Source organism: Rhinatrema bivittatum, chromosome 1, assembly GCF_901001135.1.
Source record: "Rhinatrema bivittatum chromosome 1, aRhiBiv1.1, whole genome shotgun sequence".
Taxonomy (NCBI): domain Eukaryota; kingdom Metazoa; phylum Chordata; class Amphibia; order Gymnophiona; family Rhinatrematidae; genus Rhinatrema; species Rhinatrema bivittatum.
In genome coordinates, this window is record NC_042615.1 from 689,104,943 (window position 1) to 689,124,293 (window position 19,351).

General features: G+C 42.1%; 1 protein-coding gene across 2 annotated transcripts in view; it reads right to left on the bottom strand.

Annotated features, from left to right (window-relative positions):
• FAM169A (family with sequence similarity 169 member A) overlaps positions 1-19,351 on the bottom strand; it is a 244,678-nt gene that overhangs the window by 84,648 nt on the left and 140,679 nt on the right. For both annotated transcript variants that reach the window (XM_029575050.1, XM_029575058.1), the window contains exon 7: positions 14,802-14,930. In XM_029575050.1, coding sequence (XP_029430910.1) covers positions 14,802-14,930 — 129 coding nt within the window. The remainder of the gene's footprint in view (positions 1-14,801; positions 14,931-19,351) is intronic.

Genomic DNA, 19,351 nt, shown 5'->3' on the forward strand with positions numbered 1-19,351 from the left:
CCTCCTCTTTATCTCTGCAACACGTTGTGGACACAGAACACAAGCTTACCCAAACATGATTAAAGCACCTCTGGTTTTTAAATTTCTTTCTATTGTGAATGTGTTCATGTTTGTGTAAAGTGCAAGATTAACAGCACCTGAAATTGAAGCCCTCAATTTATTTCCCAGAGCAGGTACTGCTCAGGCAGCGGTAGTGCTAATTTTCTCACACTACCTTTGCTGGTCGGCCTCAGCCCTGCACTGGAGGAAGCACCTCTAATGTAGCTTGCAGGGCCCAGGCCATCCTGGAGCTTTCTCCTGAAACTGCCAACAGGAGTCATCCATCGCCACCAGTGTGGTGGTGTTTCCAGTCACAGGGAGAGCTGTCCACTGGAAACACAGGTTTAAATAAATATGCAGGATGACACTAAATTGTTCATTAGTGTTAAGAGCTCAGATCAATACTCAAATGCCAGTGGTGCTCAGCCTCCAGTAAAATATTTTTAGAAAACCTCCGCTTAAAGAATCTATTCAGCAAACTGCAGCTAGTACATGCACCAAGTAGCGTATTTATGTTCCAGCAACCATCATAAAGCACTGGGTCCAGTATGAAGTTTCTGGTAACCCAAGAGCTAAGGCTGCTATGTGCTTGAAAGATATAATCATCAGTTACTTGGAAACATTATCTGGACGAGAGTCTCAAACATTTGTAAGCAGTAATTATACTTATCTGCTAGATGACGCTTATTGTTGAGATGGAAGGGCAATATGTTTATAACAAGCTGTAGTGTCTTTTTCCCAGTTATGGTGCTCCTTTTCCAAATTATTCCAAGTTATTGTGCTCTTTTTCAAACAAGGGTGCACTTGCACCTAATGCTGTCAGAATTGCCTGCTGTCTGGCGGATCCAAGATGGCCGCCGGATGTCTTAGCGTGGTCTGAGCGCTCCTGTTTAGTTTTCAACTTTGGATTTCTTGCGGAAAGATTACCTTTTTGATGGGGAGGAAGCGCAAGCCAAGGACTTTGTACCCCGCGGTAACTTCGGCGACCACTCTGACAGGTCCGATGGACGCTCATGTCACATGCAGTGACAGAGGAGCGGGAGACCAGCCGTTGCAGAGAGAAGGAGGGGAATATGAACTTCCCTCTCTACCAGGCTCAATTTCACCATTGAGTCCCGCTGTGAGGACCCTACCGCTTAATCCAGCTGCCAGCAGAATAGCGTTTTCTCCAGGGGATGAAACATGAGACCAAAGTGTGGAAGGTTCCACCCCAACGGGATCCGGAGCAGCGTCATTGGTAACTTCAAGCCCACTGGAAAAACTGGGGCAAGGTGATAGTGAGATAGGAGCATTAAAAGGAGAAGCTTTGGGAGCTGTTGGGGGATTCCCCGCGATAGAGATACCATCAATGGTAAGACCGCAAGTTCTCTTATTTGAGACGCTGTGGGAAGCTATAAATGAGATGAGACTGTCTATTTTGCAGCAACTAACTCCAGCAATGGAGCAAGTTAGGCGGCATGATGAGAAAATAGAAGTTCTTTCGAATATGAAGTCATAATTGGAACAGCAGGTCGCCTCTATAAGGACTGAGATAAAATCATTTCAACAATCGCAAGTAATATTGAAAGATAAAAGTAATACTGCTCTGAAAATAGAAAACCTTGAGAATATTGCAAAAAGTAGAAATTTAAGGTTTATAAATTTTCCTCAGCTACCTTTAAGATCTCCGAGAGAGGTCTTTAAAAAGTATCTGATTGATATACTTAAGGTTTCAGAGTCAATGATGCCATCGATTATAAAGATATTCTACTTACCAAAGTCCAGAAGAGAGGCCTCTAATCAAGAAGGTGAATTAGAGACTTTGACACCAGTGAGAGACCAGTCTCTTAATATTACAACGCTTTTGGAAACATCTGATACGGAATTAGCAGTACCTGCAACACTGATTGTGACTTTGGCATTAGAGACTGACAGGGAATGGCTGTTGAAATTAAGTATAAGGCACAGAAATGAAAGATTTATGGGATGTCTTATAAGAGCTTTTCCGGATGTCTCTCGTGAGACCCAGAGGAGGAGAAACGCTTTCCTCCTGCTGAGACCACAGGTCTTATTAATTGGGGGGAGATATTTCCTTAAATTTCCATGTAAATGCGTGGTTAAATATCTACAGAATACTTATGTTTTTTTTGATCCACCCCAGTTAACCCAATTCTTAGTGGGGAAAATCCCCATAACTACCGAAGCACCCTGTTTAGATGCTCCTAGTCCCTCATAATTAATAAATGTCACTGTTACATTCAGTATATTTCCTTAACAATTTACAAAGTACTTTTACTTTAAGGTATGGAAGGACTCACCCCCCCTTTTTTGAGGACTTTAAATATGAAGAGATGTTGAAATTGTCATTAATTATCTAGAACTATATAGCTGTATTACTGTATTGAATAAGTGTAATCTCTTCTTTTTTTTCCTTTCAAGATTTGTTCTTGTAATTATTGTAAACTGGCATAAATAAAAAATTAAAAAAAAAAAAATTGCCTGTTGTCAAATCGCCCGACTCTGCAGGGTTTCGGAAGAATCTCCTTCTTCAGGGGGAACAGCCAGGTTTCTCAATTCTTTGCAAGTGCTGTGCGCTCAAAGCGAATGAACAGAACATTAATGCTTGTGGCTCGGTTCCTGTATAGGTAAATAACTCTATATACTGTAAATAAATGTTCGTGATTCAAGCTCTTAATTTAAGAAACTAGTCCAACTTTAAAGGCACATCCTGATTATGGAAAGATCTATGATAAAAATGTACTGCTTACCTCAAAATGTTTAAAGGTCAGCACCTTCGTGAAAGTGCTATCCTTTCTGATCAAAGGCTTAGCCGTGTCTGATGCGGAATGATGTGTGCACTGCCATTTTAAATCAAAAAGCCCGCGAAACAGCAGGGTGCCAAAAATGTAAGAGACTACGAAACATGAATCTAATAAAGCTATGGGTGAAACAAAGGAAAATTGGTTACCTGCTAATTTTCATTCCTGTAATACCATGGATCAGTCCAGACCGCTGGGTTATGCCTCCCTTCCAGCAGATGGAGACAGAGAAAAACTTGAAATCCTGGTGTGCCACCTGCGATCCTTCAGTATAATCAATACCATAGCAGAATGAAGAAATTTAACAACCAATGGCTAGACCAAAAAACATATCTGAACAATAAACTTTGAAACTATGCACATAGCAAGAGTACAGAGTTGGACATTTCCCAAATCTTCATCTTCTTCGATATACTGTGCGGAAAATCAGAAAAGATATATGACAAATACCGAGCGGATTCTCCAGAACAGAATACCCTGGGCAGGCGTCTGGACTGATCCGTGGTACTACAGGAACGAAAATTAGCAGGTAAGAACCAATTTTCCTTTCCCTGTACGTACCCGGATCAGTCCAGACCGCTGGGATGTACCCAAGCTGCTCTAAATGGGGAGGGACCTGGAGAGATCCGCTCGAAGCACACTGCTGCCAAAACAAATCGGCATCCGGGGCTTGGATGTCCAAACAGTAATGCTTAGCAAAAGTATGCAAAGATTTCCAAGTAGCTGCTCGGCAAATCTCCTGCGGCGAAACACACTGACTTTCCGCCCAAGATGCAGCTTGAGATCTGATCGAATGAGCTTTTAGATCATCCGGCACCGGCCACCCATGACATATGTATGCCGAAGCTATAGCGTCCTTCAACCATCGAGCAATGGTAGCTTTGGATGCCTTATGCCCCTTCTTAGGACCGCTCCATAAGACAAAACGAAAATCATTGGTCACCTCCCAATACCAAAGGAGAACCCGTCAGACATCCAATTTCCTCAAGTCCTGAGCCTGAGGGAAATCACGATCCAAATCTGGAAAAGCCGGCAATTCCACTAACTGATTCAAGTGAAACGCTGACACGACTTTTGGCAGAAAGGAGGGTACCGTTGTAAGCGACACTCCGGACTCCGAAATCCGCAGGAATGGTTCCCTGCAGGACAATGCTTGAATCTCAGATATTCGCCTGGCCGAACGTATAGCCATGAGGAAAACAGCCTTGAGCATTAAGTCCTTTAATGGGACCCCATTGGGGTCCCGGGCAAGCCCACCCTCCTTGCCGAAAGCCATCCCAGACATGATCTCACCTCAGCTGCTTCATCCGGGCAAGGACCGCCCACCCGCCGACCTCATTTCCTGGACAGGGGTGGGAATCAAGACCTGAGTCATGAGGCCTTTCAGGGCTCAAATTTGGCGGAGAAAGCTGCGGTGGAAATTCCCCTCCCTCCGAGCCCTGCATGGCATCGAAGTCTGGGGAAGCTAAAATGGCCGCCGTTCCCTCGCTAATCGGGAATGGGGCAGGCCGGCAGACTCCTTCTTGCACCTCGAGACTGCATGAGGGATGTTTCTCTGCCTTCGGCAGGCAACTACGACGGGCCTTCTCCCCTAGGAATGCATCGGGAGCAGAGGCCATCGCGGGAGAGCCGTGCTGCCGGCTCCCCGCAGGCTGAGCACTGTGATCCCCGCAGCATTCTGCACCGAGCCTCGATAAGGTAATCAGCTGGGCAAAAAATTATCCAATCCAGAGACCCTGGAGACCTGAATACGTTTTATTAATATTTTTCTTTTTGTATTATTTTTCTTTTTGTATCAACCAGGGGAATGAAACGTCCCTGAGTCCAAGCTGAACAACAGGAGCTCCCACCAGAGGAATTACACCGTCTCTGGGCTGTTAGGGGGAGGGACCAGCCCACCGCTAAATCCCCCTACTCACCGGGTCTTGAAAATAGTCTCCAGGCAGATAGGCTCTCGGGGTATGAACCCCAGCCGTGCCTACTACCAAGGGGGGGGGGAGGGGTAGGCTGTCACCCCTTGGGAGGACTTGTACTCCCTATATATATATATATTTTTTTTTTTTAATTTATTATTTTTTTTTTGCTATTCTAACTCTTGTTTTTGTTATTTTATGCTATTCTAACTCTTGGGAGGACTTGTACTCCCTATAGATATATATATATATATATATATATATATATATATATATACATAATATATTTTTTTTTTTTTAATTTATTTTTTTTTTTTTTTGCTATTCTAACTTGTTTTTGTTATTTTATGCTATTCTAACTCTTTGTTTTTGTTGTTTTTTCTAAACTAGTTGATCTAGCCAGAGGCAATTAAAGGTACAAAGACCCTCTCTCTCTTTTTTTTTTTTATAGGATCAGGACCGCAGGTTCTGCCACCTTCATCTGCTGGAGACAGAGAAATACTGAAGGATCGAAGGTGGCACACCAGCCTGAGGGGGTGCTTTTCAAGTTTTTCTCTGTCTCCATCTGCTGGAAGGCATAACTCAGCGGGGTCTGGATTGATCTGTGGTAATACAGGAACGAAAATGAGCAGGTAAGAACCAATTTTCCTTTGTTTCACCCTTAGCTTTATTAGATTCATATTTCGTAGTCTTTTATATTTTTGGCACCCTGCTGTTTCGCGGGCTTTTTGATTTAAAATGGCAGTGCACACATCATTCCGCATCAGACACGGCTAAGCCTTTGATCAGAAAGGATAGCACTTTCACGACGGCGCTGGCCTTTAAATATTTTGAGGTAAGCAGTACATTTTTATCATAGATCTTTCCATAATCAGAATGTGCCTTTAAAGTTGGAATAGTTTCTTAAATCAAGAGCTTAAATCACGAACATTTATTTACAATATATAGCGTTATTTACCTATACAGGAACAGAGCCACAAGCATTAATGTTCTGTTCATTCACTTTGAGCACACAGCACTTGTAAAGAATCGAGAAACCTGGATGTTCCCCTGAAGAAGGAGATTCTTCCGAAACCCTGCAGAGTCGGGCGATTTGACAACAGGCAATTCTGACAGCATTAGGTGCAAGTGCACCATTGTTTGAAAAAGAGCACCATAACTTGGAATAATCTGGAAAAGGAGCACCATAAGTGGGAAAAGGACACTACAACTTGTTATAAACATATTGCCCTTCCATCTCAACAATAAGCGGCATCAAGCAGATAAGTATAATTACTGCTTACAAATGTTTATAAGACTCTCATCCAGATAATCTTTCCAAGCAACTGATGATTATATCTTTCAAGCACATAGTAGCCTTAGCTCTTGGGTTACCAGAAACTTCATACTGGACCCAGTGCTTTATGATGGTTGCTGGAACATAAATACGCTAATTAGTCCATACTCAGCATCATTAGTAAGAAATATCTTTTTTGTTGTAATGTAATTCTTACATACAGAGGTTCTGTTTTGTATTGCTAGTACATGCACAACATGCAGCAGAAAAACATGACAAAAAAACAAAGAGACAACCTTATGCCGTGAAAAGATTTATTAATTTATTGTAATACAGAGCCCAACTCCGGCCGAGTTTCGCCAATTAAGGCTGCATCAGGGGCTAAAAATATAAAATTTAAATTAAAAAAAAAAAACAAACAAGTAATTAAATAATCCATAAAACATTTTTCATAGAAAATTTTTAAACTCACATGACTTCTGATGGCAAAAGAAACTACATAAGTATATTCTTTTGTAGTAATGTTATCAAGTCAAATTTCAATCTAAAATAAAAAATTGAAAAATTGAATTCCTACACATTTTTGAGCGAGATATGCTGCCAGTTCGCGAAGCGAAGAGAGCTATATCAGGATCAAGGTAAACAATTGAAGTTTCCCGCTGTTTATTAGAAAATATTTTTTAACCCAGAAATTGGACAATTATATCATTTATACTGCCATAAAGATATAAACCAGTCATGACAGATATATATATATATATATATATATACATACATACATACATACATAGAGGCTAAAATTTGCTGCAATTAAGTAGCATCAACATTGTCAAACTGTTCTTTTATACACATGTTACTAAGGGTTAGCTATATACAATTTTATTGCATATTGACACTTTGTTACCACGGAAAGACTTGTCTATAGTTTTGCCCAATAGATGAAAGAATTTTAAAATAGAGAATGCTTTTTGAAACAAAAAATGCAAATTTAGTATCTGTTCAATTTCTTACCAAAATTTGAGATCATTGTCAGATTCAATTTTTTAATTTATTTTAGATTGAAATTTGATAACATTACTACAAAAGAATATACTTATGTAGTTTCTTTTGCCATCAGAAGTCATGTGAGTTTAAAAATTTTCTATGAAAAATGTTTTATGGATTATTTAATTACTTGGTTTTTTAAAAAAAAAATGTTAATTTTATATTTTTAGCCCCTGATGCAGCCTTAATTGGCGAAACTCGGCCGGAGTCGGGCTCTGTATTTCAATAAATTAATAAATCTTTCCACGGCATAAGGTTGTCTCTTTGTTTTTTTGCCTTGGCTATGTGGGACCACCTGCAGAAAAACATGACACATGAAAATTACATTCTTATGTTAATGAACAGCACAGTATGCTGAAAGCGATCCCAAATTAATTTATATCATGCATACAGTTCTATTAAAGTAGCAGTGCCTTCTAGAGCAAAATCCCCCCAAAATGTTGAAATATCTTATCTCGCCTCAGAGAAAATATTTCTGTGTTTTCTCCAAGTCTGTTTTAATTTGCTCAATGCTACTCCCAAAAATTATTTTGACATTATACTCCTGTAGAGTTGCACGTGAGCCCGGCACATGGAAAAGTCTCTCGGTGACATCACATCACCCAGCAAAACTAACATCAAGCGGACCAGCAAACCTCTGCCTGCACTCATCATGCCAATACAGAAGACGGAAGAAAAAGGAAAGGCATTCAATTCAAACTGCCCTAGAAAAGTGTCCAGCGCCTGATCAGGCTGCTTCCCCCGATGCCGATTCACGCCCTGAGGTGCACGAAACAAAGCTGTCCAGGTTTGCAGTCTGATCAGGCACCTTGTGTTTTTCTGAAGAAATGTAAATTTAAAAAAATATCCTATCCAATATGCCATTTTCAGAATGAAACTACAGACCATGAAAACTGTGTGTGTGTGTGTGTGTGTGTGTGTGTAGTTGTTTTGCTTACAGTTTAATATTTTTATGTTTTAAACAGATCACCCCTGTTTTCACCTGTTACCCTTCTATGCACTATGTTCCGAAATACTTATTTTTTTTTTTACTTATTAAAAGGATTTTTTACTTGCTTCCCCACTAGAGAACTGAGCGAGGTACAGGTTACAGAATGAATTACATCCATGAAGTAGAAGGGATACTCTCTACTTCAGAAGAATGTGATGTATAGGGTGAAAGAGGGGGTGGATAAAGGCTAAAGACCTTTAAAAAAAATCTTGAATAGGATGAGAGATTTGCATTCACAGGGCAGGAAGGATAGAGTAGGTACAAATCAGTATAGGACTGGAATAATGAAGGGAGGGGGTAGAGAGAGGGAGGAGAGGATAATAGAAATAGTGCCATTGCTGCAGTATAAACCTTCTAAACAGGATCCACAACTCGTTTGTGTATTAAAACAATCTGTTGCCACAAATGTTATTGCAGCATCAATACGCCGTCATTGGCATGCATTAGCTCTGCACGACATTTTTAAAGAGACACCTCTTATCGTGACCACCCATGGAGCTAATATCAAAGATAAACTTGTACATGCTCAATCTTTGCCGCACTCCCAGTTCCCATAATAGGATACCAACAGTGTGGACAGTGTCCCCACTGTGTTAATAGCATAGATGGAAATAGTTGGCAAGAACCAGTTACAGGATATCAAGTTTATCGCAAGCATAATACAACATGTAATTCAGATCATGTAATTTATGCGATCATCTGCCCTTGCCCTTGTGTGTATGTTGGTAGGACTGCCCGCAAAATTAGAGTGAGATTAAATGAACATAAATCCAAGTTGAACACATCCACATTGACAGCACCAATAGTAACACATTGTGTGCAGCAAGGTCACTCTTACAGTGAATTAAAATGGACTGTGATTGACCATGTACCTCTTACCATAAGAGGAGGAGATCGGGAAGGTTTATTGAATAAACGAGAGGCATTTGGGATTTTTACTTTGAAAACGCAAGTTCCCCAAGGATTAAATGAAGCACTGGATTGGGTTTCATTAATTTGAATCATACGTCATTACGTCACAGCAACGAGCGTTGTGATTGGTCCTTGAGCCATCTGTATGCTTAGGTTAAAAGCAGAGTCTGTTAGTGAGTAGCGTTCAATGGTGGAGGAGCGCCAATGGCACCTTGAGGAAATTACATATAACATCGTTGTATTCATCTCCAGCTATCTTGGTACACCGACTGATTATAACAGGAGAATATCCCCTGAAGAAAGGTCCTTTAATGGACCAGAAACGTGGCTGTGTCGGGTTTTTCAACGATACCAGATAAGTCGGGACATTTAAAGCATGCTTTTTAAATGATTTTTGACACATAATTTAAAAAGAAAAAAATATATGCAGTTTTCACCTAGGGTGTACAGAATTGACAAAAACATTGGATGGAGGAGGTTTGGTTGATGATTATACACGAAAAAAAGAGTTCACCCATTGGGGTTTAATACTCATATATATGAAACCCTTCCTCTATCTTTCCAAAAATGTTTTGTTGGTTAAACAGCTGGGCTATAGGAGCCACCAGAGACTCCACAGCCCTTAGTGAATATCGTTTGGATCAATACATGACTCATTGTTTTGAGCAATAGAATAGTGTATTTTGAATGTTCAGAGAAAAGATATTTATGGGGCATTAATACATTGATTTGATAGTTTATCATAAATTCCCCAGAATAATTGGGTGCTTTTTGAGGTTTGGTATCTGCATAGAAGAAGCATTCAAATTCAGACTGTCTGATCTGGTCAATGAGGGGTCTGAGGTAGATGTTGAAAAGAGATGGGGAGAAGATAGATTGCTGTGGGATACCACATGATAGGAGTTTGAGCGATAAGGCATCATCATTCATGACAACCTGTTGTGTTCTTCCTGTCAGAAAGGATAAAAATCAGTTCAGTCCAGGGCATTGATGCCAGTATCAGACATCAGGATGTCATGGCCAATGGTGTTGAATGCAGCTGAGAAATAAAGTAGGATTAGGATGGAGATCTTTTTTGCATCGGAGGCTCTGAGGAAGGAATCATGCCAGGAGGACTGTCTCCATGCCGTAGCCCTTCATGAAGCCTGATTGGAAGTTGTCTAGAAAATGTCATTCCTCTTAGCAGGGTGTGGAGTTGGAGGAATGCTTTTCTGATTTTGGCTAGTAGTGTGTGTTTGAAATGGGCCTATAGTTGTCCAGACTTTTGGTTCCAAAGGAGGGTTTCTTGAGGAAGGGGGAGACAGCAGCTTTCTTTTGCAAACCTGGAATATCATCATCCATTAAGAGGCAGTTTAATAGTTGGGCAATCTAGCTGGAGAGGCTGAGTTTGGCTGTTATGAATAGTTCAGCCACAGGGCCAGTGCAAGGGTAATAGGCGCCCTAGGCGAACCTTCTTGCCTTGCACCTCCCCCCCCCCCCAAGGTCCAGGCCTCAGCCCTGACCTCCACGGCCCAAACCTACAAGTAAAAATTATGCAACAATAAAATGAAGAAATATAAAACATCAATAGTAAAACCTCACTAGTAGAAGGAATATTTCAAAATAGTAGCCAAACAGAATGACATCCAATAATTAAAAAAAATTTTCCAGCTCCAAAAAAAATCATTGAAAAACAGAGCACACGTCAAATATTAACACCCAATGATTAAAATTAACAAAACTACCTGGGAACTTTTGATTTCCAGAGGTTGTTGTGGATTAGCTGATGGTGTGGGGAGCAGGGGTTGCTGTGCACAAACTTTCTCCTCTCTCTCATATACACATATAGGCTATTTCTTTCTCACACACAAACACACTCAGGCTCTTCCATACATGCACACTCTGCTAGACACACATATACATATGCTCACTTGCTCTCACATCCTCTCTCCCTCACATACACATGCTCTTATTCACTCAGACAGGCCCCTTCTCACACACACACACACAGGTTCCTTGTCTCATTCACACACGTACCCTTACACAGGCTCCCTCCCACTAACACCACGCTCTCTCATAAACACAATTTCTCTTACCCACATACCCTCATACAAGTTCCCTCTCTCTCTCTCTCACACACACACTCAGATACACATTCCCTCATTAAGGATCCTTCTCTCTCTCACACACACACCTTCCCTCTGTCTCTCTCTCTCGAACACCCCCTCATACAGACTCTCTCTGTCTCTTGTGCACATCTCCCTTCATACAGGCTCCCACTCTCTCTAGCACACACACACACATACACACACAGGCTTGTGGCCTGCCAAGTCTGCTTTTCTCGGCCACGAGCAGGATGGGCGCCACTCATGGTTGCCAAATCTTCTCTTGGCTGCGAACGGGATGGGCTCCGCTCATGGCCCCACATGGATGTTCTTTGCCTCTCCCTACTGGTTGTCACCCTAGGCAACCGCCTAGTTCACCTAGTGGACGCTCTGGCCCTGTTCAGCCGGTATGAATAGTTTAGCAGGACAGAAGTCGATTGAGCTGGATGATGGGTTGAAGTCAGACAGGATTTTAATGACCTTCTCACTGGAGACTTTTTGAAAATGTGAGTGTGCAGGTTGGTGGCTGAAGATGTCTTGAGGGTAGAACAAAGAAGTGTTGGTGGATTTTGATGATAGTTTTTAGAGAGTTTCTTGGTGTTAGTGTTGCCTAGATCTGATCGGAGCTTCAGGATTTTGTTTAAATAGTGGCTTGCAAAATCTTTGCATTTGTCATTACAGAGTGGTGAGGCGTTTTTGGTGCTTAATTAGAGGAGGTCTTTGTGAATCATGAATAGTTCCTTTGTACTGTTTTTGGTGTATGCTATAAGCACAGAGAAGTAATCCTTTTTTTAATGAGGAAATCGATTCTGCTGTATATTGTTCTTTATTGGTTGCATTTCTTCCTGTCAAGAGTGGAGCCCATTTTCAGCCAGTGTCTTTTTAGGGGCTTTCTTTCTTACTGAAGGTTATGCAGCTTGGTGGTAAACCAGGGCAATGATTTGTGGTGTTGAGGATATACATTTTCCATGGCGCTAGTTTGTCTAACGCTCTTGATACTTTTGTGTTCCAATGTTGAATCATGTTGTATGCTATAAGCGATGGGGATGTGGAGGTCTTGAGGTGGATATTCTCTTGAAAGAGTTCTGGGTTGATATTCTTGATGCTGTGGGTTTTTGTCACTGGTGGGTCATGGTGCTCCAGTGGGTGAATGAGGGCCAGCATTATTAGGTGGGGGCCTGACCATAATAATGGTGAGATGTGGGGAATTACCATCAGTGTGGAGGAAGAGGAAGGGTAATGGGAGGAATATGAGGTCAAGGGTGTGTCTGACGGTGTGTGGCCCGCTTCACATACTGGGAAAACTTAAGGGTGGTGATTCCTTCAATGAATTCACTAGATGGTTCAACAGTGAGTGTGTTTGCATGTAGGTTAAAATCAAAGAGGATGATTACAGAGGGAAAGTTAAGTCAAATGGCTGAGATTAGTTCCAGAAGCTCGGTTAAGTTGTCAGTTGTATCAAAGGAGCATGGCAAACCAGTAGGAAGGCAACTTTCTTCTTACTGTCAGCCAGGTATTTGTGGTATGTAGAGTTTACAAGTCTGAGGGTGTTACAGGAGAGGATGGCCATTCTACTGCCCCCACTTTCCACTTCTGTTGCACAGCAGAATTGAGAAAATGAGGGACCAACTAGATGGGCGTTTGCTCCTTCATCTTCAGGGAGCCAGGTGTCTGTGAGGAATACAAGGTCTACTGATTTCTCAGATATCAGGTCTTGGATTGTGGGGGATCTTGGGCTGAGTAGAACGAGTTTAGTAGTGGGTGCTTTTGGGGTTGAGAAGTTGATGGGAGACCATTATGGGATAATATTGTGAGAGGCCTGGCAGCTGTATTTTGGCAGCCTCCAGAGCAGCCTGGTCTGAGCTTATTACTGCCCCAAATGAGCTTAACAGAATGAGTATTGTAGAGACACCCTTGGGGGTGGGAGGTAATAGTAAGGGTGAGGATGGAGGTAGAGTGAGTTGGCATGGTCATCTGAGCACTGGATGCACATGAAGGGGACTGCCTCTGTACTTAAAGGGTTGGGCAGCCAGTGATGATGTCATGAGGTGTAGACAGGGCATGTATGGGCCTGTTCTCACCAGTGACTGCAATAGAAGGGAGAAGAGGGGAGTACCCTGGGTGAGGTCAGCAATAACATTTATGTCCATGCTGAGCAGTCAGCTAGACCTGGAGCCAACCAGTCTTTGGCAGATGGAGATGATGTCTGAAAGCTATAGTTGAAGGACATGCACCTAAAGGATTGCACAAAGGGACATGGTCTTTGGCACAGGGCCCTCTGGCAGGAGGGCCCATCTCCACTAAGGCCCTGTAAAGGTAAGGGCTGTTCCCCGGCTCATGATGTCATCATGTGCAGAGGAGAGCAGGGCAGAGTTGGAATTGGTTCCCTTCCCAGCAGCACTAGTTCAGTAGAGAGGAGGGAGGCCTTTGGGTGGAGGTCAGACCGGAGTTAGCACTCACCCCCTGAAGCTACAGCTTCAGATATTTTTCACTTGTTTTTCTTCCTGATCGCCCTGATACAAGTGAGAAATGAATGAGACAAGAGCTCATGAATCAGCACATTGGATAACACCAGGAGGAAGGTAGGTTGCAAAACGAAAGACTAAGCACAGAGAAAGACCAAGGGTAAAATGGTTCACATTTAATGAAATGACAATTTTCCCTTATTTATTAGAAAACATCTTAAAAATATGCAAAACAATCTTCATAAATTAGTGTACTGAGCTGTTGACATAGGAGGCTATTTTACTTATAAATGAGTATAAAGGTTGACAATTTGAATTAAAGGGCGATATACACATTGCTCTTTGTTACATGATGATCCTATCAATGAGCTTTTCCCCCCCTTTTAGTGTTTACTGCAGTGGACCATTTCTACTGTTGAAATGTAAGTTGAGTCATTTCTGTACTAAGCTGTCTGGATTCTCCGAACTGGAGCTAGCATATGCTGATGGGACACTGATCACATATGAAACAGCCAGACTAACCTTAGAAAATTCAAACCAATTCAAACTCAGCTGAAATTCCCATTTATGATGCAGTTATTCACAAAGTGGATACTCACTATCCAGACTGCTACCAGAAGCTGTAGTTTGGATGAAATTGCTGCTTGGATCAGGAGCACTGCTCCCTCTAAGCTGTGAGCTTGTGCGCACACACTCAGGTCACAAATCCCACGCACACAGTAAAACATAGCATGCACAAGAAATCCCGATATTATTTGCATTATACTCGCTCATAGCACACAAATTTAAACTTGGCTTATAAAAAGCTGCACAAAGAAAATTTTTGTGCACAGTGTATTTCAAAAATTTGAGAGAACATTGATTAGGAACATAAGAATATAAGAAATTGCCATGCTGGGTCAGACCAAGGGTCCATCAAGCCCAGCATCCTGTTTCCAACAGAGGTCAAACCAGGAGGAATCCCCTTGCCCACCTTCCACATAGGAGTCGGCCTGCGCTGAATCCAGAGACAGCCAACTCTGAATTGAGACAAGCCAGGCAGACAGGAGCCAGAGCAGAAAATGTAAACCAGGCTAGATATAGTTTGCAACCCCCTATTAATCATGGAGCAGTTTTGCTAAAGGTCTCACAGTGATGGAGGCAGCAGTTTGAATTCTAAGATCCAACAGCTCTGTGCTCCAATTGCTACCATGCCTTGCTAATTTACACAACCTTCAAAGGTAACATCTGTTCAATTCCCCTTACTGAAGAACACACAAAATTTCAACTCGTTTTCTACCTGCATTTCTGAGTGATTCTGCCTGTATTCTGCTGATAATTGCTGTTCTCTGGAACCAGTGCCCAACGCCTTCCACTTCCCAGAGAAGACTGTGGTCCCCAGGATACTTTTCCAAGTACTGTCTACAGGCTAAGGAGATAAAACGCAACTTTAAACAGGGCATTGCAGCTGGTTTCTGTCATTCTCCTTACCTTCAAATACCTCAAAAAAGAAAGAAAAGTAGCAGACTGAAAACATTCCTGTCTTTAAGATTACCGATATTCCCTTCCTTCATAATGTATTATCATGACTTTCAGAGAAATAAAATGCCTTCACATTTGAAAGTAAGAAATATTTTGACTTCCAAGTTGAATTTACCTCCTTGTCCTGTTTTCAACTGAACTGGATATCCAAAGTAAGAAAAAAAACTACCAGATAAAAAAAACCAAAACAAACCTTTGACAAATCCAAGGTGCAAAAGCTATTAGGCAGGGTCATAAGACATTTGATGCTGTCCTGTGGAATTACTCCTGTGAATACATTTTTGTGTACTGCATCTCTTATTAGAAGAGATGCTAACAACAATAATTATATGGATAAAAAAAGGGGAAATTGTTTTTCAGGTGTAGGTGCTCCCTCGTGCAAAGTTTTTTGGCCTGGCAGTTTCTTTCTGCTCCTTTGGGTTTTAGGATAAATTGTAACCAGTCTTTACTGGTCTACAATGCCAAAGGACCAACACTAGACACCACCCGGGATTTTTTTCCCTCCTCCCACCCCCCCCAACTCAGTCCATTTGTTGCAGTGACAAAGGTCATAAACCACAGTCCCCTCTGGTACTCAGCAAATGTGGGCTCCAAATTTGGCCACTGGGTGTCACTGTTAAGCAATGGCTGAGGCCCCTTCTACAGCATTCCCAGCCACAGCCAACTAACAGCCCGATCCAGTAAAGTCCGTGGGAGAGCGGACTAACGCCCGCTCTCCCGGCGCGCGCACCGGCCCCTCGCCGGTGCGCGCGATCCAGTATTTAAATTAGGCGACGCGGTGCAAACGAGGAAAGGGAGGCGCTAGGGACACTAGCGCGTCCCTAGCGCCTCCTTTTGGCCTGGAGCGGCGGCTGTCAGCGGGTTTGACAGCCGACGCTCAATTTTGCCGGCGTAGGTTCTCGAGCCCGCTGACAGCCACGGGCTCGGAAACCGGACGCCGGCAAAATTGAGCGTCCGGTTTTCGGCCCGACAGCCGCGGGCCGAATTCAAAAATTTTTTTTTTTTTTTTACTTTTTTTTACTTTTGGGGACCTCCGACTTAATATCGCTATGATATTAAGTCGGAGGGTGCACAGAAAAGCAGTTTTTACTGCTTTTCTGTGCACTTCCCTGGCGCCGGAAGAAATTAGCGCCGACCTTTGGGCGGCGCTAATTTCTTAGAGTAAAATGTGCGGCTTGGCTGCACATTTTACTTACTGGATCGCTCGGGAATACCTAATAGGGCCATCAACATGCATTTGCATGTTGAGGGCGCTATTAGGTGCCGCGGGTGGGCCGCGTGTTTTCCTCCCCTTACTGAATAAGGGGTAAGGGAAAACACGCGTCCAGAGCAGGGTGACAGTGCGCTCCGACGGAGCACACTTTACTGGATCGACCTGTTGGGGAGGAAAAGCCAGGCTCAGGAATCAAACCCAGGAGCTTCTCATAGCAATGCACAGCACTTGTCAATGAGTCACTAGGCTGGGGCCCTCTCTCCAGTGAAATTTTAAAGAATCTGAGTTGAAGGTAATGTAGCTTACTCTGCGTTCTCGATTAGAAGCAGCAGGGGGTCGAAAACAAATTTTTCTTCAAGTTCCAGTGGTGATGTGAAGCGCAACAGAAATATCCTTATCCAGATACTGTGTGCTACGCTAGTTGAATATTTTTATTTCATACGGAACTCCCACACTCTCAGGCCAACTTTAAAATGAGCGCGCATGTAAGTGGATTTTAAAACATGCTCGTACAAGGGACATTCCCAGTTTTTCCAATTAGTCCACCAGTTTGCCCAGTTAATATCAAGGTCTTCCAGACCCCTCTGGTTCGTCATCCTTCATGCCCCCAAGTTGACCCAGACTCCCTTACCCTGTCCTATAAGCCCTAAACTGCGAGATCTGCAGACTTGCTCCTCATCAGAAGCAGTAGTAAAGTTACGTGGTTAAGCAGACATGCACTGTGGCCTCCGGTTTTAAAATACAGTTACACGCCTACTTATTTATTTAAAAGTTTAATATACTGCGGCCCATGAGGAAATTGCTCAGAGCAGTTCACAAGGTTATATTCATATTAAAAACATTACAGTAGCACATTCACTTAAAGTTAATAAAACATAAATAATACTCAAGTCACACAGCATTAAGGAAAAGGTTTCAGACCTCCATTTATGTAGAACTGAGAATTTACTTATGATGACAGGCGCGTGTTGGCTCCACTCCAGAATGCCCATATCCCACCCCCTTCTTTTTGGCACACTCACGGTTACATGCGTGCGTAAATCAAGGCTTTTAAAATCCGCGTTGCTTGAGCACTGCCCACATATGTGCATATGTGGGTATTTTTGCACAAGCAATGTTTTTAAAATCAACCTCTCTGTTAGCATACAAAAATGGAATGCTCTTAATCAAAAATCCATTCCTCCCAAAACAAAAAACATTTGGAAACTTAATTGATTTGACATAAGGTAAAGGAAAGCTAAGTTGCTCACCTGTAACCAGTGTTCTCGTATACAGCAGAATAAATCAGTCACACAAGTGGATGACGCCATCCAATGGCGCTGAGTCGGGTGCCAAAATTCAAGATATTACAGAAAGACTGCAAAAAATCTTGAAGCCTACTGACTATTATCCGATGTTGCTCATCCACATTGACACAATGATGATACTAGGTACCATATAAATCGTATCAAAAGTGACTTCATGGCTCTGGGAAAAAGGGTAAAGCAGATAGGTGTTTTCACAGTGCAAAAAGGTAAACAGTGGAGTGCCTCAAGGATCTGTGCTTGGACCGGTGCTTTAATATATTTATAAATGATCTGGAAAAGGGTATAAATGAGGTGATCAAATTTGCAGATGACACAAAATTATGCAGAGTAGTTAAAACTCAAGCAGATTGTGATAAATTGCAGGAGGACCTTGTGAGACTATAAGACTGGGCTTCCCAATGGTGGATGAAATTTAATGTGGACAAGTGAAAGGTGTTGCATATAGGGAAAAATAGCTTTTGCTGTAGTTACATGATGTTAGGTTCTATCTTAGGAGTTACCACCCAAGAAAGAGATCTAGGCATCATAGTGGATAATACATTGAAATCATCAGCTCAGTGTGCTGTGGCAGTCAAAAAAGCAAAAAATGTTAGGAATTGTTAGGAAAGGAATGGCAAATAAAACAATGGATGTCATAATGCCTCTTTATCGCTCCATGGTGAGACCACACCTTGAATACAGTCTCTACTTCTGTTGCCATATCTCAAAAAATATATATTTGCACTGGAGAAAATGCAGAGAAGGGCAACGAAAATAAGAGGCATGGAACGGCTCCCTATGAGGAAAGGCTAAAGAAGTTAGGGCTATTCAATTTGGAGAAGAGATGACTGAGGGGGGATATGATAGAAGTCTACAAAATCATGAAAGGACCTGAACAGGTTAATGCAAATCAGTTATTTACTCTCTCTGATAATAGAAGGACTAGGGGGCACTCCATGAAGTTAGCAAGTAGTTTATTTAAAAAAAATCAAAGAAAATATTTTTCACTCAGTGCATAGTTGAGCTCTGGAATTCTTTGCCAGACAGTTAGTGTAACTGGGTTTATAAAGGTTTGGATAAGTTTCTAGAGGAAAAATCCATTAACTGCTATTAATTAATAAACAATAGTAGCTTGAGATCTATTTAATATTTGGGTACTTGCGACTTAGATTGGCCACTGTTGGAAACAGGATGCTGGGCTTGATGGACCCTTGGTCTGACCCAGTATGTTCTTAATTTCTAGGTGTACAGGTGGCATTCTTCTCCAACTTCCCAGTTAAAGATTAAGGCCCAGGCAGGGAAGCTTGCATTCTAGAGGTAAATGAATGGCTGCTAAGATGGTGTCGATGAGAGTTTTGGTTTCCTGGAATATGAGACGATGTTTCAAGGTCTGCTGAACACAGAAGGGGCTCACCTGTTACAGAAGGGGAATAGCATTTTCCAATATACACTGGCAAACCAATTGAGGAGGGCTTTAAACTAGAATTGATGGGGATGGGTGAAAAAAACCCTAAGGTAAGTAAAACATTAATACTTGTATAGAAATGGGAAACAAGCGGCAATATCATGAAAACTATGAATACTAATATTCATAGTATGGGAAATGAAGTACCGGATCTAGAGGCAGTCATTGAAGAATCTGATTTAGATGTAGTAGCTGACACGGAGACTTGGGACACAGAAAACCATGACTGGGATATAATTATACTGGGCTACAATATATTCAGGTGGGACCTGCTAGGAAGGTCCCTCAGTGCTGCCACCTTACCTCATAAGCCCTGCAACAGAACTGCAGGGCTTATGAGGTAA